The sequence below is a fragment of the Schistocerca cancellata genome, chromosome 12, assembly GCF_023864275.1.
Source record: "Schistocerca cancellata isolate TAMUIC-IGC-003103 chromosome 12, iqSchCanc2.1, whole genome shotgun sequence".
In the NCBI taxonomy this organism is placed as follows: domain Eukaryota; kingdom Metazoa; phylum Arthropoda; class Insecta; order Orthoptera; family Acrididae; genus Schistocerca; species Schistocerca cancellata.
Window position 1 is genome coordinate 25,441,355 of NC_064637.1, and position 26,591 is coordinate 25,467,945.

Sequence of the window (26,591 nt, forward strand, 5' to 3'; positions counted from 1 at the left end):
CAAAAGCGAATGTGAAGTGTAAAATAGATTTGTAGCTTAACAGAAAATATTTAATTATAGTATACATAGAAATGTATATGAGGGTAATGAACCATGAGGCCTACTCAGAAAGGATAAGGGGGGGTGTACCCTGCATTTTGTAAGTATACAGGGCAGGTGCACCTATATGGAGATAGGATGACCTGTGGCCTGAAAAATAGGAATGTTTTATAAAGGGGCATACACACCAGAATGGAAAGAGGAAGTGCTCTCGAAGGTCAACCCACATGCAACGTATAGGTACTGATCCTAGGAGAAGGGGACAGTATTGTGACAGAAGTCACACATTTTATAGGAATTATTCTGGTAAGTTTGAATTCTATGCACAACTAGCATTATTACATTTTATGGAAGTTTACGTGTGTCAGAAGAACACTTTCATTTTGCCCAGAGTTCCTCCAAACTACACAAAAATACTACAATTAGTACATACTTAGGAAAGGTAGTACAAAAGGTGAGAACAGAAAGTAGGTTACTCATGTGTCATGAACACCTGGAGTTTACGATTGGAAATACAGAAGAAAAAAAAGGAAAAAATATATATATAGTCCTCACGATTATTAAAAGAAAAAAATGTATACTGTTGAAATGTGAATTGTTATTACGTGTGATATTAATGTACATAACGATTGAATAAAATATCATGTGTTCGATCTGAAAGGGGCGATACGTAGTGCTTTGAGAATTTTTGTGTAAATTCTAGAACCACTCGGCCTTCCACCGCCTAGAAGACACGATATTTTAGATGTGAGTGGGGAGAAAGGAAAACTACATACTGCGTGTCACCTGTCTGTGTGTGCAGGTCAGAAGTTTATCGTGAGAAGACTGTAGACACAGCGGTCGAACGACACCGGCAAGTACTTGTCGGTCGATACACGGTAGTCGTAATGAAACCACACGGCAGCACCGAGCAACTTCTGTGTTATTCTGTGCTGTTTTGCAACTGTGACTATTGTTAGTGACAAAAGAACAATTGAGTCGAAAAAGATTTTTAGTAACTTTTAACACAGACTAGAAGCAAGATTTGTTTATGATTTCTATGGTTGTTAAACCAACTCTGTAGTAAATGTGTCTTAATTGTGTCAAATGTGAGGCATCACAGGTGGCTTACAAGAAGTCAAATATTTATGTGAGAAATGGCAATGTGTTCTTTACGAAATTTGAAATATACCGACAGCGAACTAAAAGTATTCTTCGAGTACCTAATTATTTCGCAAGTAGAGAGAGAGTCTTTAAGGCTCCTGTAACTAGCATCATTCTTCGGATAAGAAGTTTATAGAGATTCCAGAAGCCAGTTGTCCAGAGAAGAAGATCAGCTGCGCATTCCCAAGTAAGTCGACTCGTGTAAGAGAAGTGGGGAGTTTTCACACACACTTCACACACTCTTAGTCTTCAAAAACATTAGAAATGGACTAATTTTGCTAACTGCAGCAGCACAAAAAATGAATGCCCCTGTGGTGCCTCCATTTTCCTACAAATGGGCAACAGCAGCAATGCACCTTCACTTGATCTTCTGTGTGAACTAATCAAAAGTTTCCACTTTTCTCTGTCTAGGAACACTGGAGTTGCATTTCTATCCTTTATATTTTGTAAAAGATTAATTCCAGAAATATGCCACTCCTTTTTGAATAACCTTGTTTTTTGGCACTGTAGTCCCACCCACTGTAGTCCTCGAAAATGACTGTCCTGTACGAGGCGAGGACTGACTAGCCACAGTGGAAGAGATGCTCCGCACTATCTTCGAATATGAGTGGGTGTGCGATCAAATGCTGGGCACTTGTCAACAGGCAGTACCGAGATGATAACCTGGGCACGTAAACAGGGTGTATATGACCCAGGAAAAACGGGAGATCTGGTAAAAACCCGGGAATTTTTTCATCCGGGAGAAAACCAGGAAAACCCCGGGAATTGTTTAGAATTCTGGGAATATTTCATTGTTTTAGTTTTCAGTTAAATTTTTGTGATTTTGACTGGTAAGAACCAATGCTCAAACATAGGATATTACTGTATCCCACTACTGCAGAATAATACTGCAGCAACAAAACATAAACTTAAAAAAAAAAAAAGAAGAAGAAAACTTAAGTTGCAAACGAAATGCACCATATACAACAACAAAACACAGTCCTCATACAAGGATCTGCCAACAGCAAAGTGTGTCAAAGGCTTCGTAACAACAAATTGCTTCCGATGAGCGTGACGTATGACAACTGTTTAAATTAGATTCGTTTGAGCAGTTGCGGGCGGTCTCTTGTGCATGCACAGTTGATTCTTGTATGAGTAGTATCTTCTTTCGTTTCTGGTTACGGAAGTATGGCTGGGTGCCACTACTTAATATTGCACCAGAAATATAGTAAATCTGGTGCTGATGCCCGGAGTAGTCTGAGTTGTGGTGGGTATATGGGTCGTATCCACGTGAACTGTGTTTAAGTTCAGTCATTCTGTTGTTTCCTCTTCATTTATTGTTCTCACGTTAAATGATAACAAATGGATTTTTGCGGCCGGGAGTTATTAAATGAATTAAAATACGTTCCCATGATTACAGAAGGCTAAAATATGTTATTAGTTTTATATTTTATTTCCACCTTCCTGACAGTCAAGCATTAATTGCCTTGCAGAACAATGAAGTTATTTTTGTTGGTTTGCTAACGAGGTTTGGCTTTCATTAATCTTTTCTGCTTTATTTGAAATGAAGTTATTAAAAATTTGCTGGCACATTTGTATGCTGTATCTTTAAGTGTTACACACGCAAAAAAGATCAACATTGTATGTGGAAGCTTAGCTTCTCTTCCAGCTTATTAATCTTTGAGACCAACATTATATGTGAATGCTATGTATATTAATTTAAACCACTAACTTTTCTTATTTGTGTGTTTGCACTACTTAAGAGTGATTTTGCTATTGGCTGACTACATCACGTGTCCTATGCTGTCATCAGGTGGTGAGATCACGGGACATGAACTATGACTGGCTTACAAAAGCGCATCGCAATCTCGATTTCAATGCTTCGGAAAGTGACATGTGGTGTATGGTGGAATTCAAATTTATACCTTCGTAATACGGAACTATGCAGCGTACATGTTAGTGCACATCAAAGGTCATTCAAAACGTTTTTTCCCCCTCCGAGTTTAGTTTCCTAAAGTGGCGGGAAATTTTACATCCATATATAAAACCATAAACATTCAAAGAATTGATGAGTTTTACAGTGCCGAGGAAGAGTTTAGTGTCACTTAACACAGAAAAAGCGTATTTTCACGTGGGAGAAAGTGTATTTTTACCCGGGAATTATTTTTCCTTGTCCACATATACACCCTGGTAAAATAACCACGCTAGTATTGGAGAATTTGTAAGACAAAACTGGAAGCAAGGGCAGCTTCTTCTGTGACATGGCAACTGTGCTAATGTTTAACTGATTTCTGTAGTTCAGTTAGAGCCTGATCAGTTTGAAAGTTCACCACTATGCAGCTTTACAAATCTTAATCTGAGAACGCAGTGTTTGCAGTAAGTTTGTGTTTCAGTGTGAAGCTTGTACCTCTGCTTGATATCTGTTCCTCACTACTGGATAATAGCCAAGACCACGAGTTATTGTTGCTGTTGCTGCTGCCGCTACCACTATCACTATTATTATACAGTCATATTACGACCATCTGTCATCTTATATCGGTATTTATCTAAATAATTTAATTAAATTTTTGTGAGTTCAATGTATCATTGCAAGATATGAAATATACATTTATGCTGACGTGAATCCATGAACAAAAGGTGTTTATGGTTTTCTTCTCTCTCTTTCTCCCCCCCCCCCCCCCCCCCCCCCCAAGCGTGAGGTTTATTTTGTTCAGATATTGTTGCCCCATGTGTCAGTGTTATCAACCATCACTGCAAATACATGTGTTCACTGAACACTATCTATGGAAAATTCTTTACTGAATTTAATTGTTGATTTTGTGTGCATATTCCAGAGGGAGTTATTTTATATAGTTTTGTGTCTTTTTGTGTGTGCATAACAATGAAACAATGGCAGTCCAGGCCACAGTGGTCTTAATAATGCTTAATTGTGGACAGTAGTTAATGTATCAGAGACAAAAAGACTCTGAAGTATATAACTGAACTGTAGTATACTGAATTTTTACACCCAAGTGGTGGAATCAGCTCTTGACATACAGTTAAACCCCTGCTTACAATTTTCAATGGAATGACACAAAAAAAAAGTTTAAGATGCTGGAAAGTGCAAAATACAGGAAAGCACTGGAAACACAACAAGTAAAAATGAATAAATTTATCTCACTGTCATTCTCTATATATTGTTCAAAATAAGAAATTATAATGATTTAAAATTTGCATATTTAAAAAAAACTGAAATAATTGTTTTTGTTTCTTTCTAACAGCAATTTGCTGTACTCTTTCATGAAACCACATTAAAAAAGCATTCACATTACAGTGTGAGACTTATTACTGTTAATCGTAATAAAACTGTGGTAAATAAAACTTGTAACACAATACTGGTTGAAACACTAATGTTGGGAGTCTTTCATAAATGGAGAACAACAGACACAAAATCTACAGCTTGTTGTCAACAAGGAGGTCACTTGGTTCAGGGACATCCTGGGCAAGGAAGAGGATGTAATTCGTAATGTTATGGAGCATCTCGAGGAGGAATACTTGTGTCTGACGTGAAGTCGTATTGCCGTAAGACTGCATGCCTACTACGGATTAGTGTATTTTACACTCAAGAAACAACAATTTGTGAAAGCTCATTATATAGTTTTCAAAAGTGAAATTACAGTTAAATCAATAACATTATCTGCTTATGGGCGTTGATATATATCAACGGGTACAGTTGAAAATGTGTGCCCCAACCGGGACTCGTACCCGGGATCTCCTGCTTACGTGGCCGCCACTCTATCCAACTGAGCCACCGAGGGCACAGAGGATAGTGTGACTGCACGAATTTATTGCTGGCAGTCTCCCCGTGAGAACCACAACCTCAACTTAAAGTCCACACTCTACATTCGTAGTGCCCCTGCCGTTATACCCATTACTCGCAGTAGACAATCCAACGTAAGAGTTCAGGCAAATTGTGTGCATCCCCACTGAAGGAGGTCATCAGCCAGTTAGCCTTAAACGATATGAAGATGGTATCTGTTCTATTGGAAATGTCTGAAAGAACAGATTCCATCTTCATATCTTCAAAAGTGGTGTCTCGTTTGTATGAATAACTGAAATTAAATCAAAGCTGTAGAAATACAAGACGATGTGCAGAAGGAAGCTTGCTACTATTGTCAGATCACGATCAGCATACTCTCCGACCCTTCCAAACGCTGCGAACCTATAATACAGGTGGCTGTGACCCAACATGATGACAATGAAAATCTTGCTTACTATGCTAACACTGTGTTACATGATTATTAACTTCGTGTATAGTCTGCATTTTCTGCTTTGTTCCGAGGTTGACTGAGCAGGAATACAATGCACTTTTTGCAGATATCTGTATGAAAAACAATGTTAAAGGTTGTGATAATGTTAAAGAAAACTTAAAATGTGGGAAATGTTGTAACACAAAATCATTAACAACAGGAAAATACTGAATTGAGAGAATGTGACTCCTGGTGGCACCGACAAAAATGAACATGAAAAGCAGGAAAATGTAAAATGTGAGAATGTGTAAAACAGGATTTTACTGTATTTATTTTCGTGAGTTTAGTGTAACATTCACACGGTCACACTTTCATATGCGAGCTGCAGTAGAAAGCCATTTTTGGCAACTGTTTCACAATAAAATTATGTAGTACCAAAGTATACATTCCACTACAAGCTCGCGCTGTAGCAGGCACAGTTCCCTCGCATATGAGTTGCTAAGTTTCAATAATGAGCAGCAAAAAGTAGAATGGAAATAAATGATGACAGAATATTGCAGATGTAAACGGAAAAGTAATGGGCCCAGAATTGTGCACCAAGGGAAGCACGTTTGAAAAACTTCCTCTTCTACAGGCTGTGTGTACACAATCAATCGACAGTGGCACGTGCGAGTGAGACAGTTCTGCCGGGTACTGCTCAATCGCACAGAACTGAATTGGGCACAACCCTTAAATACAATGGCACTATTAGCTACGAGTGGAAGTAATTTCGTAAAAAACATGACAGAAGATGTTTGAAGACGTAGATATGTTTACTGAACTACACCTATCCTAAAAGCACTATAGTAATAATTAGATGTCTTCTTAACCTTTTGTATCTCTTGTCCCTATGCATATGTAAGCGTGAAATAAGCCAAATGGCTATTATGTAGTGTGAAAATATTGAACATACAATCGTATGAGGAGAGGTAATAGCACTCACCTCGTTCCATCCATTGACCACTTTATTCGTAAGGACTTGAGGGTGTTCTTCTTGGCATTCAGAAAGTACTTCAGATCATCCATACTGACAAACAAATGCCCGAAGTCAATCTCTACTAGTCGGGGGCACCCGTCAGCCAGAGGTCTCAGCACAAAGGGACGCACGACACGAATATTGAATACGTGTGTCTCTTGCAGACGCAGCACACGGAGGTGCTGTAGTCGAGATACTGCCACTGAAGCTCTCTCGGTCTTCAGCAGTTCGTCAGATGCCCTCAGCGTCTGTATCCTGGAGCATTGCTCGACCAAATCCATCACCGTCTGCAACCGCACAGTTCCTGTAGTATAGTAACACTTACGAGCTAAGGAGTGGGATACACTGAAACAAAAGGAGCACTATTAATGGTTGTTCAAACAGAAGCTTCCTGTCTCTTCTGAAGCACCTAACCAATTTCCAGCAACAGAAGTTGCGCAGCAACAAAATAGACGGCCACAAACGAAGACAGTAATTGTGATGAATAAAAGGAAAGCACCCACATCATCCACACTCACCAAACTGACTTCTTGTCAGCTAACAGAAGGCTGCTATTCACTACAAACAAGTTTCCTCCCTTCTGATGACTCCAAAGTTGATTCGTATTGTCAATGTCACAGCTGCTTGTACCACCGTGTGTCTTTTTCGATCCCAGAAAACACGCTGAATGGCCTACATTTCAGAACAACTAATCTCTACTCTTTTTTCCTTGTTGTTAATTGACTATGTGCCACCCCAGTAATCGTACATATGAGGAGGGACCCAAAATAAACCTGACTCCGAGGGCGCTGCCACTCGTAGACATAGTGCAGGGTTCTCACGCTAGATGGTGTTAGTAGAGACCTTCACGAAACAGCTGTGCAGACGGCGTCAGTGTAGAGCTGTACGTGCAAGTGCGGTATTGTGTTTCTCTGACTGTTAGCAGGTTACCTCTGCAAAGTCGTTACGACAACTTTAAAAGAACAAAGAGAGTGTGTGAAATTTTGTTTCCTGCTTAAAAAAACTGTGACAGAGACACACCAAATGCTTCAGGAAGCTTTCCAGAGGACGCTATGAGCCGCACACAGGTTTTCGAGTGGTTTGGGCCTTTAAACGTGGTGAGATGTGTGTTGAAGACCGAGCTCGTTCTGGACACCCTTCGACATCGCGAAATGAGGAGAACATTGAAAAGGCCCGTCAAAAGATCGAAGAGGATCGTCGCCAAACGATTGACCAAATTTCAGCAGAGACAGGAAACAGTTGGAGCTCGTGCCAGCGGATTTTGAGTGAGGATTTGCAGACGAGACGTGTTGCTGCTAAATTTGTTCCACGCCTTCTCACACAGGAGCAAAAACCCATCCACATGAATGTGTGTCAGGACTTGAAAACAGAGATTGCAAGTGATCCAAATTTCTTGAACAAAGTCATTACAGGGGATGAAAGTTGGTGTTACAGGTATGACCCAGAAATCAAGCAAGCGTCAAGCCAGTGGAGGACTCCCATTTCTCCCAGACCAAAAAAAGCAAGGCAAGTGAGGTTAAATATGAAGACAATGATCATTGTCTTTTGTGATGTTCATGGAATTGTGCATCGGGAATTGGTACAACCTGGCCAGACTGTTAACCAGCACTTTTACTTGGATGTTTTAAGACGTCTGCGAGAGGATGTGAGGAGGAAACGCCCAGAACTTTGGCGATCGGGTGACTAGTTTCTGCATCACGACAACGCTCCAGCACACACGGCCTTACTAGTTACCCGCTATTTGGCATCTCAGAGGTGGTCTGTCGTTCCCCATGCTCTGTATTCGCAGGACCTAGCCCCGTGCGTCTTATTCCAATTTCCACGAATGAAAAAAACGCCAAAAGGGGAATGTTATGACGATGTGGAGGCAGTAAAAACAGCTTCGAAAAGGGCACTGGACAATATCAAACTTTAAGAGTTGCAAACCTGCTTACAACAGTGGAAAAGAGACTTGACAAGTGCATCACATGCAATGGAGAGTATTTTGAAGGTGACTGAAGTAATTTTGTAAAAAGGTTCATCAATAAATTTTTTATGACAACAATCCAGTTTGTTTTGGGTCCCCCCTCATACATTGAGACAAAGTAGTTACTGGGAAAAAGCTCAGTGGATTAGAATGGAAATATATTAGTGGAATTTCCCGCATTCAGAAGGAATCTTTTGTAATGACAGTGATAACTGGAATAAATGCTTACTATCCAAAAGGTTCATTTAGGTCCATTACGGTTTATTTAATGGTTTTTATTGAGTTGTTTTAAGCTGTAATATGATACCAATGCAACACCCGTTATTTTGAGAAACAAAGTATTGTGTACAAAAACAGTATCAAATGTCTGATTACATATGAGTTAATGTGTTAAATATGTAATGTTCAGCAGGTAAACAAGAAAAAGTTTAGAAAAGGTTTAAAATAATGTTTGAAGTATGCTGAAAGTCACTGATTGTTCTAATTATCAAACACTGGAGGAGTACTGTTTGGATAACTTTTTTCCGTTTTAAGCAAAAGGCAGTTTTTCACATATCTCAGTGCTTATGATTAAATATCTCTCTGGATATCACAAGATATGTTTAATTCAGTTGACAAAAGGAGAAAATATAAAAATCCAGCAAATGAAGTAACTGAACAGGAGTACAAACATCTAAAAAATGAGATTAACAGAAAATCCAAAATGGCTAAGCAGGAATTGTTTGAAGACAAATGCAAGGATACAGAAGTATATAAAACCAGGTGAAAGATAGATACCACCTGAAGGAAAGTTAGAAAGACATTTTCAGAAAAGGAATGCATCTGTACAAGTAACAACAGGTCAAATGGAAAACCAGTCCTAAGCAAAAAGGGAAAGGTGAATGGTGGAAGGAGTATGCAAAAGGTCTACACAAGGGAAATGAACTTGAAGGCGATATTACGGTAAAGCAGAGGATACAGATGTAGATGAGGTGGGAGATATCATGCGATACTGCTAGAAGAATTTGACAGAGCACTGAAAGGCTTAATTGGAAACAAGGCCCCTGGAATAGACAACATTCCCTCTGAACTAATGATATCCTAGGGAGAGCCAACTATAACAAAACTATTCCACCTAGTACATAAGATATATGAGCCAGGTAAAGTGCCCTCAGACTTCAAGACAAATATAATAATTCCAATTCGAAAGAAATCAAATGCTGACAGTTTCATAAGTTGTAGTTGCAAAATACTAGCACAAATTCTTTTCAGATGAATGGAAAAACTGGTAGAACTCAACCTCGGGGAACATATTTTTGGATTCCAGAGAAATGTAGATATGCCCAATGCAATATTGATTTTATGACTTACCTTCGAAGATAGATTAAGGAAAGGCAAGCTTACACTTATAGCTTTTGTAGAGTTGCAGACAGCTTTTGACAATGTTAATTGGGATACATTCTTTGAACTTCTGGAGGTAGCAGGTGTAACATCAGGAGCAAAAGGTTGTACACAACTTGTACAGACACCAGGTGGCAGTTATGAATTGTGAGGCACGAAAAGAGAGGGAGACAGGGTTTTAGCCTATCCCCGATGTTATTCAGTCTCTACACTGAACCATCAGTAAAGAAAACTACAGAATTGGAGTAGGAATTTGTGGTGTCACTGCCAGACACCACACTTGCTAGGTGGTAGCCTTTAAATCGGCCGCAGTCCGTTAGTATATGTCAGACCCGCGTGGCCCCACTATCAGTGATTGCAGCCCAAGCGCCGCCACACGGCAGGTCTAGAGAGACTCCCTAGCACTCGCCCCAGTTGTACAGCCGACTTTGCTAGCGATGGTTCACAGTCTACATACGCTCTCATTTGCAGAGACGATAGTTAGCATAGCCTTCAGCTAAGTCATTTGCTACGACCTAGCAAGGCGCCATATTCAGTTACTATTGATATTGACATTGTGAATCATGTACCGTCAAGAGCGACGTTCATCATTTGTCCGCTTTCTGAATTCTCATTCCTTGTCATGTTCCAGACCTCACATCACTATAGTTCTTCCCTCCTCACGCCAGCCTGTGTGAGCTACAACGCATTCATTTCGGCCTCCCCTAGTAACATGGTGTTGGCTCTTCTGCCAACACAACAGAATTAAACTTCAGGGAGAAGAAATAATACTTTGAGGCAACAAAGAACTTATAAGAGTAGTTGAACTGAGTGGATAGTGTCTTATAAAGAGAAGATAAGATAAAAAGTAAAACAAAGGCAATGTATGATTATATGATAGCGGAACAAACACTGGTAGCAGTTACTTCTGTAAAATATCTGAGAGTATGCGTGCAGAACGATTTGAAGTGGAATGATCATATAAAATTAATTGTTGGTAAGGCGGGTACCAGGTTGAGATTCATTGGGAGAGTCCTTAGAAAATGTAGTCCATCAACAAAGGAGGTGGCTTACAAAACACTCGTTCGACCTATATTTGATTATTGTTCATCAGTGTGGGAACCATACCAGGTCGGGTTGACGGAGGAGATAGAGAAGATCCAAAGAAGAGCGGCGCGTTTCATCACAGGGTTATTTGGTAAGCGTGATAGCATTACGGAGATGTTTAGCAAACTGAAGTTGCAGACTCTGCAAGAGAGGCGCTCTGCATCACAGTGTAGCTTGCTGTCCAGTTTTCGAGAGGGTGCGTTTCTGGATGAGGTATCGAATATATTGCTTCCCCCTACTTATACCCCCCTGAGGAGATCACGAATGTAAAATTAGAGAGATTCGAGCATGCACAGAGGCTTTGAGGCAGTCGTTCTTCCCACAAACCATAAGCGACTGGAACAGAAAAGGGAGGTAATGACAGTGGCACGTAAAGTGCCCTCTGCCACACACCATTGGGTGGCTTGCAGAGTATAAATGTAGATGTAGATGTAGATGTAGAATGTAGTCAAATTAAATCAGGGGATGCCAAGGGAATTAGATTAGGAAACGAGACGCTAAAAGTAGAAGATGAGTTTTGCTGATGACGGCTTAAGTAGAGAGGATATAAACTGTAGACTGGTAATTGCATGAACAGAGTTTCTTAAGAAGAGAAATTTGTTGACATGAAAAATGTATTTAAGTGTCAGGAAGTTGAAATGTGGTGCTACAGAAGATTGCTGAAGATCAGATGGATAGATCATATAACTAATGAAAAGGTGCTGAACAGAACTAAGGAAAAAAGAAATCTGTGGCATAACTTGACTAAAAGAACTCACTTGTTGATAGGACACATTCTGAAAAATCAAGCAATCACCGGTTTAGTACTGGAGGGAACTATTGGGGGTAAAATCATAATAAAATAAGAGAAAGCAGAGCTCACACAGAAAGACTTAGGTGTTTGTTATTTCTGCACACTGTTTGAGAGTGGAATGGTAGAGAAGTAGCTTAAGTGTGGTTCTACGGAAGCTCTGCCAGGCACTTAATTGTGAATTGCAGAGCAGTTGTGTAGGTGTAGATGTCAAATGGATGTGCAGGGTGTACATAAAGTCCGGGAACACTTTCAATGATTTATTGCACAAGAACTAAACATTGTACAGTCGATGTGCGAACCGTGAGTGGCCCGGCAGACATCAATACGGTGATCAAATTCTTGCCATACCCATCCCAGCACGTCATTGTTGACTGCGGCAGTCGCTTCCCGTATTCTCTCCCGGAGCTCTGCTACATCACGTGGTAGAGGCGGTACATACACCAGATCTTTAATGTGTCCCCACAGAAAAAAGTCACACGGAGTGAGATCTGGCGATCGGGGAGGCCATTTCATGAAACATCTGTCCCCTTCTACAGCAAGGCCGATCCATTGATACGACAGCTCCGTGTTCAGGTACCCACGAACTTCACGATGAAACTGGGGTAGAGCCCCATCCAGCTGAAAGACGAATGGAGAGTCCAATTGAATTTGAGGCATCAGCCATTGCTGCAGCACATCCAAGTAGGAATATCCAGTGATAGTGCTCTTGGCCAAGAAGAATGCCCCGTACACTTTTCGACTTGACAAGGCACAAAAAACATTTACCTTTGGGGAATCATGCTCAAATTCAATGCATTCGTGTGTACGATTTGGATCCCAGAATCGACAATTGTGCCAGTTCACTTCCCCATTAGTGTGAAAAGTGGCTTTGTCGCTAAAAATTAAGCGATCAACAGTGCCATCCCCATCCTCATTCAATTGTTGGAACTGCGAACAAAACTCAGAATGCTTGTCTTTGTCATTGTCATTGAGCTGAAACACTAGCTCCAATTCGAATGGTTTCATAGACAGCTTCTGTCGCAGGACTTTTCACACTGTCACTGGAGCCATTTCGAGTTCATGGGATGCACGACGCACTGATTTCTTTGGACTCCTTACGAATGCCCCTTGTACGCGCTCCACATTCACTTCACTTACACTGCGATGTCCACTTCTCTTTGCCGGGCACAAACAACCCTTCTTAATGAATTGGTTGTGCCAGTGGTAAATGGCCTTCCTTGTTGTTGGCTTCTTACCGTACTTGGTTCTATGAACAGCTGTAGCACACTTGTTTTTGTCAACTTACACACACAGAAAGCTCGCTCTGCACCTGAACTCGCCATGTTTGCGACTAGCACCGACTATCGACAAATTACCAAACTACGCTGTGGTGGTATACATGAAAAACACTTTCAGAGTGTCTCTTCAAAATGACGTATGTACGATATCTGTACAATGTTTGATTCTTGTGCAATAAATAATTGAAAGTGTTCCCGGACTTTATGTACACCCTGTATATTGCAGTTATTTGGAGATGATGAGGCCTGCACAGGATAGAATATCTGTAGTATGAAGAGCTGCATCAAACCAGTCTTCAGACTGAAGACATCAACGACAATATCTCCTAATATATCTGTGGTAGAATGATATAACTTTGCAGATATGTTCAGTGCTATATGTAGATATTGTCTGCAAAAGTGTTGAAAATATAGTTAGTAGTGAAGAAGTAATAATTAAAATGCAATGCCTGGTGTGGATGTTTTACTGCAGAACAGTGAAAATGCCATAAGTGATGAACGATGGACTTTTTTCCTTTCTTGGAAAGGACCAAACTGCGAGGTCATTGGTCCCTTGTTTCCAGTAAAATATTTGTTGTTGTTGTGGTCTTCAGCCCTGAGACTGGTTTGATGCAGCTCTCCACGCCACTCTATCCTGTGCAAGCTTCTTCATCTCCCAGTAGGTACTGCAACCTACATCCTTCTGAATCTGCTTGGTGTATTCATCTCTCGGTCTCCCTCTATGATTTTTACCCTCCACGCTGCCCTCCAATACTAAATTGGTGATCCCTTGATGTCTCAGAACATGTCCTACCAACTGATCCCTTTTTCTAGTCAAGTTGTGCCACAGGCTTCTCTTCTCCCCAATCCCGTTCAACACCTCCTCATTAGTTATGTGATCTACCCACCTAATCTTCACCATTCTTCTGTAGTACCACATTTCGAAAGCTTCTATTCTCTTCTTGTCTAAACTATTTATCATCCATGTTTCACTTCCATACAAGGCTACATTGCATACAAATACTTTCAGAAACGACTTCCTGACACTTAAATCTATACTCGATGTTAACAAATTTCTCTTCTTCAGAAACGCTTTCCTTGCCATTGCCAGTCTACATTTGATATCCTCTCTACTTCGACCATCATCAGTTGTTTTGCTTCCCAAATAGCAAAACTCCTTTACTACTTTAAGTGCCTCATTTCCTAATTTAATACCCTCAGCATCACCCGACTTAATTCGACTACACTGCATTATCCTCGTTTTGCTTTTGTTGATGTTCATCTTATATCCTCCTTTCAAGACACTATCCATTCTGTTCAACTGCTCTTCCAAGTCCTTTGCTGTCTCTGACAGAATTACAATGTCATCGGCGAACCCCAAAGTTTTTATTTCTTCTCCATGGATTTTCATACCTACTCCGAATTTTTCTTTTGTTTCCTTCACTGCTTGCTCAATATACAGATTGAATAACATCGGGGAGAGGCTACAACCCTGTCTCACTTCCTTCCCAACCACTGCTTCCCTTTCATGCCCCTTAACTCTTATAACTGCCATTTGGTTTCTATACAAATTGTAAATAGCCTTTCGTTCCCTGTATTTTACCCCTGCCGCCTTTAGAATTTGAAAGAGAGTATTCCAGTCAACATTGTCAAAAGCTTTCTCTAAGTCTACAAATGCTAGAAACATAGGTTTGCCTTTCCTTAATCTAGCTTCTGAGATAAGCCGTAGGGTCAGTATTGCCTCACGTGTTCCAATATTTCTACGGAATCCAAACTGATCTTCCCCGAGGTCAGCTTCTATCAGTTTTTCCATTCTTCTGTAAAGAATTCTCGTTAGTATTTTGCAGCCATGACTTATTAAACTGATAGTTCGGTAATTTTCACATCTGTCAACACCTGCTTTCTTTGTAATAATAATTACACAGCACAATAACAGGAGAATGGAAGAACCAGAAGAACGACAGAAGGACAACCAACACTACTACGGACAAAACATGAAAAGAAAACCACAGAGAGAAGCAGAAAACAGGTAGAAAGCCTAAAAACAAGAGGGCAGATGACCGTGGCTGGCCGACCACGAGAATGAAAAGGAAAACCCAGCCCTCTGCGACACATTAAAACATCAACCCTAAAAGCATTAGAGTGCACAACACAAAGGGACAAAGGACATGCACAAACCCTTATATAGAATGATAAAACACGGCACATATAAAACATAAAACAAAATTAGCCAATGAGGCATTGTCAGTTAAAATTAATGGCAACAAGTCCGGTATCTGAAGAGTCCGTTGCACGGCACCCAAAGAAGGACAGCTCACCAAGATATGGGCCACTGTCAGACAGGAACCTCACCGACAGTGAGGTGGGTCATCACAGTGCAGGAGGTAGCCACGTGTCACCCACGCGTGCCCAATGCAGAGGCGGCAGAGAACCACAGCGTCCTTGCAAGAGGGCTGCATCGAGGACTGCCACGTATCCGTAGTCTCCTTAATGACACGCAGTTTGTTGTGCGTGCTGAGGTTATGCCATTCTGTCTCCCAAAGCCGCAAAACCTTGCGGCATAGCACTGAATGCAGGTCAGTTGCAGAGAAACCAATCTCCATAAGCGGTTTCCGCATAGTCCATTCGGCAAGCCTGTGGGCATGTTCGTTGCCTGGGATTCCGACGTGACCAGGGGTCCAGACAAACACCAACTGAACAACTGGACCATTCCAGAACTTAGATGGACTCCTGAATGATTGCTACCAAAGGATGGCAAGGGTAGCACTGGTCGATAGCTTGTAGGCTGCTCAAGGAGTCAGTATACAGAAGAAACAACTCCCCAGGGCAGGAACAGATGTGCACAAGAGCATGAGATAAAGCCACCAGCTCACCAGTGAAAACACTGCAGCCATTGGGCAAGAAATGATGTTCAATATGTCCTCCACGGACATACGCGAAGTCGACACGATCGTCAGGCATCGAGCCGTCAGTGTAAACCACTTCGTGTCCTCGGTACATGTCAAGAATCCAGAGGAAGTGGCAGCAGAGAGCCGTGGGGTTAACTAAGTCCTTAGGGCCATGTGAAAGGTCCAGGCAAAGCCACAGCTCAGGTGTACACCGTGGAGGTTGTGGTGTGCGTAGTGTAAGACCTCCAGTACACACACCATCAGATTATTTGACTTGTCGCTCTAATGAAGTAGGCGAGTGTCAGCAATATGTCTCGTGGTCTTATCGTAGTGTGTTTATCTTCTGCCGTTAGGTCAGACAATAGAAATGTCACTTGCACGCTTAGAGTAGCAGATTGACGGTGACCAACTTGATTACTTTTCACACACATTTATTAAAATAATAACAAGCATAAAAATTACTTAACTTGGTTCTGGATGCTATTTACAATTGACAGTCTGAAGTTCCTTTGGTCTTTGTACGTTAATCTTATTCTCACATATATCTCTGATACTTGACAAAAGTGTCTATACATTTATCTTCATGGCTATGTACAGGAATATGGTAATCTTACTAGGCACAGACTGAATCTTGACTATAGACTGATACAGACTGGTGCAGACAAATGCAGACTGACTAATCGGAGGTCTGTACACTCGTTACAATACCTCGCGCATTCATGTATCACTGCGCGAATGTGATCCGTGAGGAGAAAAGGTTCTACGGTAGCAGCAATCTCATTGGCTGCATTACATATTAATACACAGATCGGCGGAAGCAGAATTTGTTCTGTCTCTATGGCAGCACCATCTCGTATTGCGGAGATGTACGAGCGCTGCGCCTGCGCTGTTGTGCTTAGCGGGGCACGCTCTAGTGGGAAAGTTGTGCACGCGCTCACTGTGTGGAACTATGTACGCAACAGAGGTGTACGTGAATGGACCTCAAGTATAGTTGGTAAAGGCAAGGACTCCAGTTTGGAACGAAAGGCTCGGACACAAACTGCAATTGGAAGCCCTGACCTGAGCCGCCAATGTGGGAGATGAACCGCCACGGGTGGGAAAAGGAGATGGTAATTTGGATGTGCAGGAGAACTACAAATGTGTGCAACGTAACTGGCCGGTCACAGGACTCGTCCTAAAACCTCCTGTCACTAGGCGAATGCCTCAGTGGTGCACTGGGTCGAGTAAAAACAATGCCGAGGGCACCGCCGAACCATAAACCAGACTTCCATTGTCGAGGCGGTATTGAAGAAGGGGGCGGGACTGGACAAGGGCTCTGTAGAGCTGCAGCAGTGTAGAGAGATCTGCACCCCAGTTGGTGTTGCTCAGGCAGCAAAGGGCATTGAGGTGCTGCCAGCACTTCTGCTTAAGCTGACGAAGATGAGGGAGCCGAGTCAATCGGGCATCAAAAACCAGTGCTAAGAATCGGTATGTCTCCCCTACAGTGAGAGGATCATCACGAAGGTAAAGTTCTGGATGCTGACAGAAGTGCACAGCACATGAGTCTGTGGGCGAAAACTGGGAACTGTGGGCAAGAGCCCATGACTGCACCTTGTGGATGGCTCCCTGTAGGTGCCACTCTGCAACATCAGTACTGGTGGAGCAGTACGAAATGCAGAAGTCTTCTGCATACGGAGAAGGTGAGACGGACGGCCCTACAGCTGCTGCTAGACCGTCAACGGCCACTAAAAAGAGACACGCACTCGATACAGAGCCCTGTGGGACCCCAGTCTCCTGTATGTGGGGGGAACTATGGGAGGCACCAACTTGAACACGGAAAGTACAAAATAACAGGGAATTTCGGATAAAAATGGAGAGTGGGGCACGGAGACCCCACTCGTATAATTTGGCAAGGATATGATCTCACCAGGTCATGTGATACGCTTTTTGTAAATCAAAAAAGATAGCTACCAGGTGTTGGCATTGGGAAAAGGCTGTTCAGATGGCAGACTCAAGAGACACAAGATTATCAGTGGTAGAGCGACCCTGGTGGAAGCCACCCTGACACAGACCCAGTAGATCACGTGACTCCAGGACCCAACCCAACCGCTGACGCACCATATGTTCCAGCAGCTTACAAAGAATGTTGGTGAGGCTGATGGGCCGATAGCTATCCACATCGAGCAGGTTTTTACCAAGTTTGAGCATCAGAATGATGGTGCTCTCCCACCATTGTGAGGGAAAGATGCCATCGCACCAGATCTGGTTGAAGATGACGAGGAGATGTCACTTGTAGTCACATGAGATATGTTTAATCATCTGACTGTGGGCCCAATCTGGCCAAGGAGCAGTGTTGGGGCAATGTGCAAGGGCAATATGCAAGGGAAATGAGGAGCTCCCACTCTGTAAATGGGGCGTTATAGGATTCACTGTGGCGTGTAGCAAATGAGAGGAGTTTCCATTCCAGCCGCCGTTTGAGTGCGAAAGGCTGGGGGGTGATTCTCCAATGGAGAGGCTCGAGCATAGTGCTCAGCAAAGTGCTAGGCAATTGTGATTGTGTTGGTGGATAACACGCCATTAATGTTAACACCGGGAACACCTGTTGGGGTCTGGTACCCGAAAACACGTGTGTGTGTGTGTGTGTGTGTGTGTGTGTGTGTGTGTGTGTGTGTGTGTGTGTGTGTACAGTCTGGCTAATTTGTGAGCTGTGCGTTATGCAGCCTCAAGAAGAGCATAATTTTGAACTGTAATGTTTCATTATTATTATGTTAAATCTTTGACTTAGGATTATAGCACTCAATGAGTATATTATGACAGCATTTTGTTTTAAGTTTGGACAGTAATTACATGTAGTACTGAAAATCAAATGTCCTTTGCCCCTGTAAGCTGTTAGGCAGCCAATCTGCAATGGGGACCACTGCCATGTGAGATGTGACAACAGAAGCCCAACTTTGGCATACATTACTACGAGTTTCGTGGCCATACTATAAGGCACTAACATTTTTTAATTAAATCAAGCAAAAAACAATGCCACAGATATCTGTAATAAGCCAACCATAAACTGTTTCATCCGCATAGCAACACAGCAACCTATTCATGCATAAGAAAGGAAAAGCTGGCTACTTTGGCTCCTAATATCCAACATGGTTATTTGCAAGCAGAGGAAAAGTGACAGAAAGATGAAGTGAAAGCAAACAGTCTCTGCAAACACGACTTAGTGGCAGCCAGTTCAGTGACAACACCCCTCACCACCGCCACCCTCCCCCCCCCCCCCCACATAAGAAAAAAGGAAAAAACAAATGCATCGGTATACACTGTATGTTTAAACAGCAGTCTGTTTTACTACTTTCCAACACGATAATGCCCAGGCACAATTGTACAGCAGGCGTTTTCTGTTGAGACAAAGTCCAATTTCCTAAAGAGCTGATTTGTTGACCCACAATTTATACACGCATCCCCGTTCATGTTTTTCTGGACCATGTTTCGATGAAGACATGAAGTAAGTCATATCCAAGGGTCTCGGGTGTCCAGCCGGATCCGTTCATCGAAGTTCCACGATATTTCAGTGGATAACCATTCTGCCATCATCAGGTGGTGCTGACGGAATGATCTGTCTGTGCTGTGTCCGTGGTATTTATGTCCGCGGGGTCCCGAGTCGTAACCCGGCGCAGGCGGCCAGCGGGTTGCCGCGTGGTGGGAGGGGTGGGGGAAGCTGCAGCCACACCCGGTGGTAGGTGCAGTCCATCTCCGTCCGCCATGGCGGAAGGATCTCGCGTCCGCTCGTGCCGTTGCTCTTTGATGGTGTTTAATAATGGTAGATACTGTCCCAGTAGGTACTTGTGGCAGTCAGGACTTTTGTCTCTTCGAATTTCGCTGTGTGTCCGGTTTCAATGCAGTGTTCTGCTAGGGCCGAATGGCTGGGTTGGCCACCTTTCTGAAAAATGGCGCGCTCGAGGACAAGGACATCAAAAGACTTCGGCAACATTCGGTGGTAGCCCCGAGGATATATGGTCTCCCAAAAATGCACAAAGAAAGTGACAATGGAGCTCAAACACCTGGAGACCGTGTTCCGCAAGAATGGGTATGGCAACTGCCAAATACAAAGGGCCTTTCGACAATAGAAGTGCAGCAAGAACTGAGATGAAGAACAACCCGAAGAAGAAAAGTAAGTTCCGGCCTTTCTGCCGTTTGCTGGCAACGTGTCGTCAAAAATAGGGAGACTGTTAAGGCGACACAAGATTGACACAGTCTTCCGGCCACCAGCAAAGATTCGTGACCTACTAGGATCAGCAAAAGATGACGTAGGGCTGCAGAAAGCGGGCATATACAAAATCCCGTGCGGCTGTGACAAATCCTATATCAGCCAAACAGTTTGCACAGTCGAGGACCGATGCAAAGAACACGAACATAACACCCGCTTACGCCGGCCCAGCCATTCGGCCCTAGCAGAACACTGCATTGAAACAGGACACACAGTGAAATTCTAAGAGACAAAAAAAAAAAAAAAAATCCTGACTGCCACAAGTGCCTACTGGGACAGTATCTACCGTTATTAAACAACATCAAAGAGCAACAGCAGGAGCGGACACGAGATCCTTCCGCCACGGCGGACGGAGATGGACTGCGCCTACCACCGGGCATGGCTGCAGCTTCCCCCACCCCCACCCCTCCCACCACACGTCGCCCCGCTGGCCGCCCGCACTGGGGTACGACTCGGGACCCCGCAGACATAAATACCACGGACACAGAGCAGACAGATCATTCCAACAGCACCACCTGATGATGGCGAAACGGTTATCGGCCGAAATATCGTGGAACTTCGACAAACGGATCCGGCTGGACACCCGAGAACCTTGGATACAGCATATTTGGCAGGAAAGCCTGAGATCTCATATCGTGAAGTAAGTCATTACTAACTGGTTCTGATCACAGGTGACAAATTTGTATGACTGTTTGCAAAACTGTCCCCTACAACATGGACCTCAAAAGTGGGACACAAATGTACGAAATTAGCAGAAGCTACTTAGTAAGCTGATCTGAAAAATTTTCTGCCTAATCCTTATATTGCAGCACTAGGTGCACAATTTTTGCCCTCTGGAGATCAGTAGAACTTAAGAAGTTCTGTGTGAAACTGCAAAGCAACTCAGTCCAGTAATCGGCTGTAGACAGCTGTCTGAACTAGTTGTTGTGAGTGAATTCTCAGTAATACAGAAAGTCAGGTATCATGCAGTGCTACAGTTATTTTGCTAAAGAAGGCTCAAATCCAACAAAATTTGTTTCACCAAAGTGTACAGTGACTCGCCTGCTGAATTTAAATGAGGGCCGGAGAGTCCACAATAATCGAGTAGACAGACACCCGAAATCTGCAAATACACCAGAAACTGTTTAAGAACGACATGATACGATCTCGGAAGATCAGCGTACCGAGGCATAAAATTGCTACGTTGTAAGGACCTTCACCACTGTACACCAGAATCACAACAGTAAACAGAAACAACAGAAGGCAATTCTTCAGTTCCAAAGAAGTGGAAGATGGTGCCATCAACAGGGAAGGTTATAGCATCAGTTAATCAACTATTGTTAAAAAGATAAAACAATAACTGTAGAGTAATATTCTAACTTTCTAATAGATCTGGACGCAAACATCTGAGAAAAGAGAGATGGTTTTCCTTAAGACATTCACGTGTGCAGTAAAGTATCTCCGCAGCAGAAAACATGAGTTATCTGCACCATGGACTCTTGCAGTGCCCACCCTGTTCCCTCACTTGGCTCCCTCAGAACCCCATCTCTTCCCATAACATCAAGTTCTCCCTGCTGCTTAGTATATTTTGTCCCACCGAGAAGCATATGCAGCTTAGTATTTTACATTATTTCGAGAGGAACACCCACAGATGCCATACTGTCACTGAAACACTACTGGTTAAAAGGTATTAATGTCAAAGGAGATTATGTTGAAATACAAAAAGTTTTTGAAGATATAAATTCTCATTTTCACTAGCAGGCTAGAGAACTTCTTTTCTTTTTTTGTGGAGGTGGTAGTGTAGTGTTGGAGAATTTAGACATAATTCTTGGCAAAATTATTTGTATCCAGCTATGTTGTACAGTGACTCAGGAACTTAAATTCTCCGCTAATTACCAATTTCAAAAGTGAATAGATTTAAATCTTCACCAGCAGAAATTCTGAAGTATCCCATATTGAAACCATAACCATTGGAAACAACTGTGTCCACTGCTTGTCTCTCTCTGCAGCTGACCAAATTGTAAGCAGAAGATTATTGCTCTAATGAAGGCTGGGAAAAAAGTTTTATATCTCCTAAGAAGTGAATGGTTCCGCTGTGTAACCATTTTTGATTGATCAATTTCTTTATTAATCCATGTAACAATTTACATTGTGTGGATTTCGTCAGCAAAATCATATACAATACAAAACACCTACAATTTATACACATAAAATTAGTATTTACACACATTTTTGAAGTATCTTACATTAGTTTTATATCCTTATGTAATTTTCTTATAGTACTGTACAATTCTGGATTTCATATTATAATTATTTCCTCATGTATTACAATGCAGGCTACTTTAATTACACTACATGTTTTAATTCAGATAGTCCATTACTGCGTAATAACTTTTATTTAATAAAAAATTTTTTACTTTTATTTGAACTGTCCAATTGTGTCAATATCTTTTATATTTTGGGGTAATTTATTGTATAATTTAACGGCATTGTACAACAAGCTCTGCTGAGTTTTAACTTTATTTTTCCTCTCTATACGCAGATTGTATTGGTTTCTAGTTTCACAGCTCTGTACTAAGGAATTTTCCATATAGCAATGCAGCTTTACTGTATGATTAAATGATGATGGTGTCCTCTTGGGTAAAATATTCCGGAGGTAAAATAGTCCCCCATTCAGATCTCCGGGCGGGGACTACTCAAGAGGATGTCATTATCAGGAGAAAGAAAACTGGCGTTCTACGGATCAGAGCGTGGAATGTCAAATCCCTTAATCGGGCAGGTAGGTTAGAAAATTTAAAAAGGGAAAAGGATAGGTTAAAGTTAGATATAGTGGGAATTAGTGAAGTTCGGTGGCAGGAAGAACAAGACTTCTGGTCAGGTGACTACAGGGTTATAAACACAAAGTCAAATAGGGGTAATGCAGGAGTAGGTTTAATAATGAATAGGAAAATAGGAGTGCGGGTAAGCTACTACAAACAGCATAGTGAACACATTATTGTGGCCAAGATAGATACGAAGCCCACACCTACTACAGTAGTACAAGTTTATATGCCAACTAGCTCTGCAGATGATGAAGAAATTGAAGAAATGTATGATGAAATAAAAGAAATTATTCGGATAGTGAAGGGAGATGAAAATTTAATAGTCATGGGTGACTGGAATTCTAGTGTAGGAAAAGGGAGAGAAGGAAACATAGTAGGTGAATATGGATTGGGGCTAAGAAATGAAAGAGGGAGCTGCCTGGTAGAATTTTGCACAGAGCACAACTTAATCATAGCTAACACTTGGTTTAAGAATCATGATAGAAGGTTGTATACATGGAAGAACCCTGGAGATACTAAAAGGTATCAGATAGATTATATAATGGTAAGACAGAGATTTAGGAACCAGGTTTTAAATTGTAAGACATTTCCAGGGGCAGATGTGGACTCTGACCACAATCTATTGGATATGACATATAGATTAAAACTGAAGAAACTGCAAAAAGGTGGGAATTTAAGGAGGTGGGACCTGGATAAACTGAAAGAACCAGAGGTTGTACAGAGTTTCTGAGAGAGCATAAGGGAACAATTGCCAAGAATGGGGGAAAGAAATACAGTAGAAGAAGAATGGGTAGCTTTGAGGAATGAAGTAATGAAGGCAGCAGAGGATGAAACAGGTAAAAAAACGAGGGCTAGTAGAAATCCTTGGGTAACACAAGAAATATTAAATTTAATTGATGAAAGAGGAAAATATAAAAATGCAGTAAATGAAGCAGGCAAAAAGGAATACAAAGGTCTCATAAATGAGATTGACAGAAAGTGCAAAATGGCTAAGCAGAGATGGCTAGAGGACAAATGTAAGGATGTAGAGGCTTATCTCACTAGGGGTAAGATAGATACTGCCTACAGGAAAATTAAAGTGACCTTTGGAGATAAGAGAACCACTTGTATGAACATCAAGAGCTCAGATGGAAACCCAGTTCTAAGCAAAGAAGGGAAAGCAGAAAGGTGGAAGGAGTATATAGAGGGTCTATACAAGGGCGATGCACTTGAGGACAATATTATGGAAATGGAAGAGGATGTAGATGAAGATGAAATGGGAGATACGGTACTGTGTGAAGAGTTTGACAGAGAACTGAAAGACCTGAGTCGAAACAAGGCACCCGGAGTAGACAACATTCCATTGGAACTACTGACGGCCTTGGGAGAGCCAGTCCTGACAAAACTCTACCATCTGGTGAACAAGATGTATGAAACAGGCAAAATACCCTCAGACTTCAAGAAGAATATAATAATTCCAATCCCAAAGAAAGCAGGTGTTGACAGATGTGAAAATTACCGAACAATCAGTTTAATAAGCCACAGCTGCAAAATACTAACGCGAATTCTTTACAGACGAATGGAAAAACTAGTAGAAGCCGGCCTCGGGGAAGATCAGTTTGTATTCCATAGAAATACTGGAACACGTGAGGCAATACTGACCTTATGACTTATCTTAGAAGAAAGATTAAGGAAAGGCAAACCTACGTTTCTAGCATTTGTAGACATAGAGAAAGCTTTTGACAATGTTGACTGGAATACTCTCTTTCAAATTCTAAAGGTGGCAGGGGTAAAATACAGGGAGCGAAAGGCTATTTACAATTTGTACAGAAACCAGATGGCAGTTATAAGAGTCGAGGGACATGAAAGGGAAGCAGTGGTTAAGAAGGGAGTAAGACAGGGTTGTAGCCTCTCCCCGATGTTATTCAACCTGTATATTGAGCAAGCAGTAAAGGAAACAAAAGAAAAATTCGGAGTAGGTATTAAAATCCATGGAGAAGAAATAAAAACGTTGAGGTTCGCCGATGACATTGTAATTCTGTCAGACAGAGCAAAGGACTTGGAAGAGCAGTTGAACGGAATGGATGGTGTCTTGAAGGAAGGATATAAGATGAACATCAACAAAAACAAAACGAGGATAATGGAATGTAGTCGAATTAAGTCGGGTGATGTTGAGGGTATTAGATTAGGAAATGAGACACTTAAAGTAGTAAAGGAGTTTTGCTATTTGGGGAGCAAAATAACTGATGATGGTCGAAGTAGAGAGGATATAAAATGTAGACTGGCAATGGCAAGGAAAGCGTTTCTGAAGAAGAGAAATTTGTTAACATCGAGTATAGATTTAAGTGTCAGGATGTCATTTCTGAAAGTATTTGTATGGAGTGTAGCCATGTATGGAAGTGAAACATGGACAATAAATAGTTTGGATAAGAAGAGAATAGAAGCTTTTGAAATGTGGTGCTACAGAAGAATGCTGAAGATTAGATGGGTAGATCACATAACTAATGAGGAAGTATTGAATAGGATTGGGGAGAAGAGAAGTTTGTGGCACAACTTGACCAGAAGAAGGAATCGGTTGGTAGGACATGTTCTGAGGCATCAAGGGATCACCAATTTAGTATTGGAGGGCAGCGTGGAGGGTAAAAATCGTAGGGGGAGACCAAGAGATGAATACACTAAGCAGATTCAGAAGGATGTAGGTTGCAGTAGGTACTGGGAGATGAAGAAGCTTGCACAGGATAGAGTAGCATGGAGAGCTGCATCAAACCAGTCTCAGGACTGAAGACCATAACAACAACAACAATACTTTGAAAAATGTATTCACAGGGGACAGTTAGGATTTCCAGCTTTTGGAAATGTTCAAGGCAGTGAGCCCTACTGCCCCTCTTGGTTATTTTAAGAATTGCTCTTTTCTGTAATTTGAAAACTATTTGAATATTTTTACTGTTGACTCCCCAAAATATTATTCCATAGGTAATAACAGAGTGGATATAAGAAAAATATACAGATCTGACACATGTAGTATCACACACTGCAGTCAGAATTCTAAGAGCATAGCACACTGTAGCAATTCTGTTACTAAGTATTTTAATACGTTCTTCCCACTTTAACTGACTGTCAACATGCATACCAAGAAATTTTGTGTAGTCTACACATTCTATAGTTTCATCGTTTAACTTAAAGTTGTTATAGTGTGGTTTTTTGCAGGCTTGCTTGCTTGCTTGCAGATATTTATAAGACCGAAGGGTGACTAGAGATATAACCACCAGTACAAAGTGAAGACTTTAATATAAAGAATGACAAAATTTTGAAAAGTATAGACTTCTACTCAGCATATAGTGGAGATGAGTTGCAGATGGGCACAACAAAAAGGCTGCTAAACATGTAAGAAGCTGTCGGTCAAAAGGCCTCCTTTTGAAGCAGACACCACCCTCCCACACTTATCCATCCCACCCACCCACACGCAACTCACTTGCTCACTACCGCCGTCTCGAGCTGCTTGGGCCAGACTGCAAGCAAAGAGTTTGCCATTACACATGTCTGCTTGTGTCTGTATATGTGCGGATGGATATCTGTGTGTGTGTGTGTGTGTGTGTGTGTGTGTGTGTGTGTGTGTGTGTGTGTGTCTGGGCTCGCACGCATGCACACGAGTGTATACCTGTCCCTTTTTCCCCCTAAGGTAAGTCTTTCCGCTCCCGGCATTGGAATGACTCCTTACCCTCTCCCTTAAAACCCACATCCTTTCGTCTTTCCCTCTCCTTCCTTCTTTCCTGATGAAGCAACCGTTGGTTGCGAAA

The 26,591-nt window shown here is 41.9% G+C and overlaps 1 protein-coding gene across 4 annotated transcripts in view; it reads right to left on the reverse strand.

The window, feature by feature from the left end:
• The window catches only part of LOC126109801 (uncharacterized), a 160,105-nt gene that overhangs the window by 65,871 nt on the left and 67,643 nt on the right, over positions 1–26,591 (reverse strand). For 3 of the 4 annotated variants that reach the window (XM_049914860.1, XM_049914861.1, XM_049914859.1), the window contains exon 4: positions 6,373–6,692. The exons of the other annotated variant lie outside the window; for it this stretch is intronic. In XM_049914860.1, coding sequence (XP_049770817.1) covers positions 6,373–6,692 — 320 coding nt within the window. The remainder of the gene's footprint in view (positions 1–6,372; positions 6,693–26,591) is intronic. 4 annotated transcript variants of the gene reach the window in all.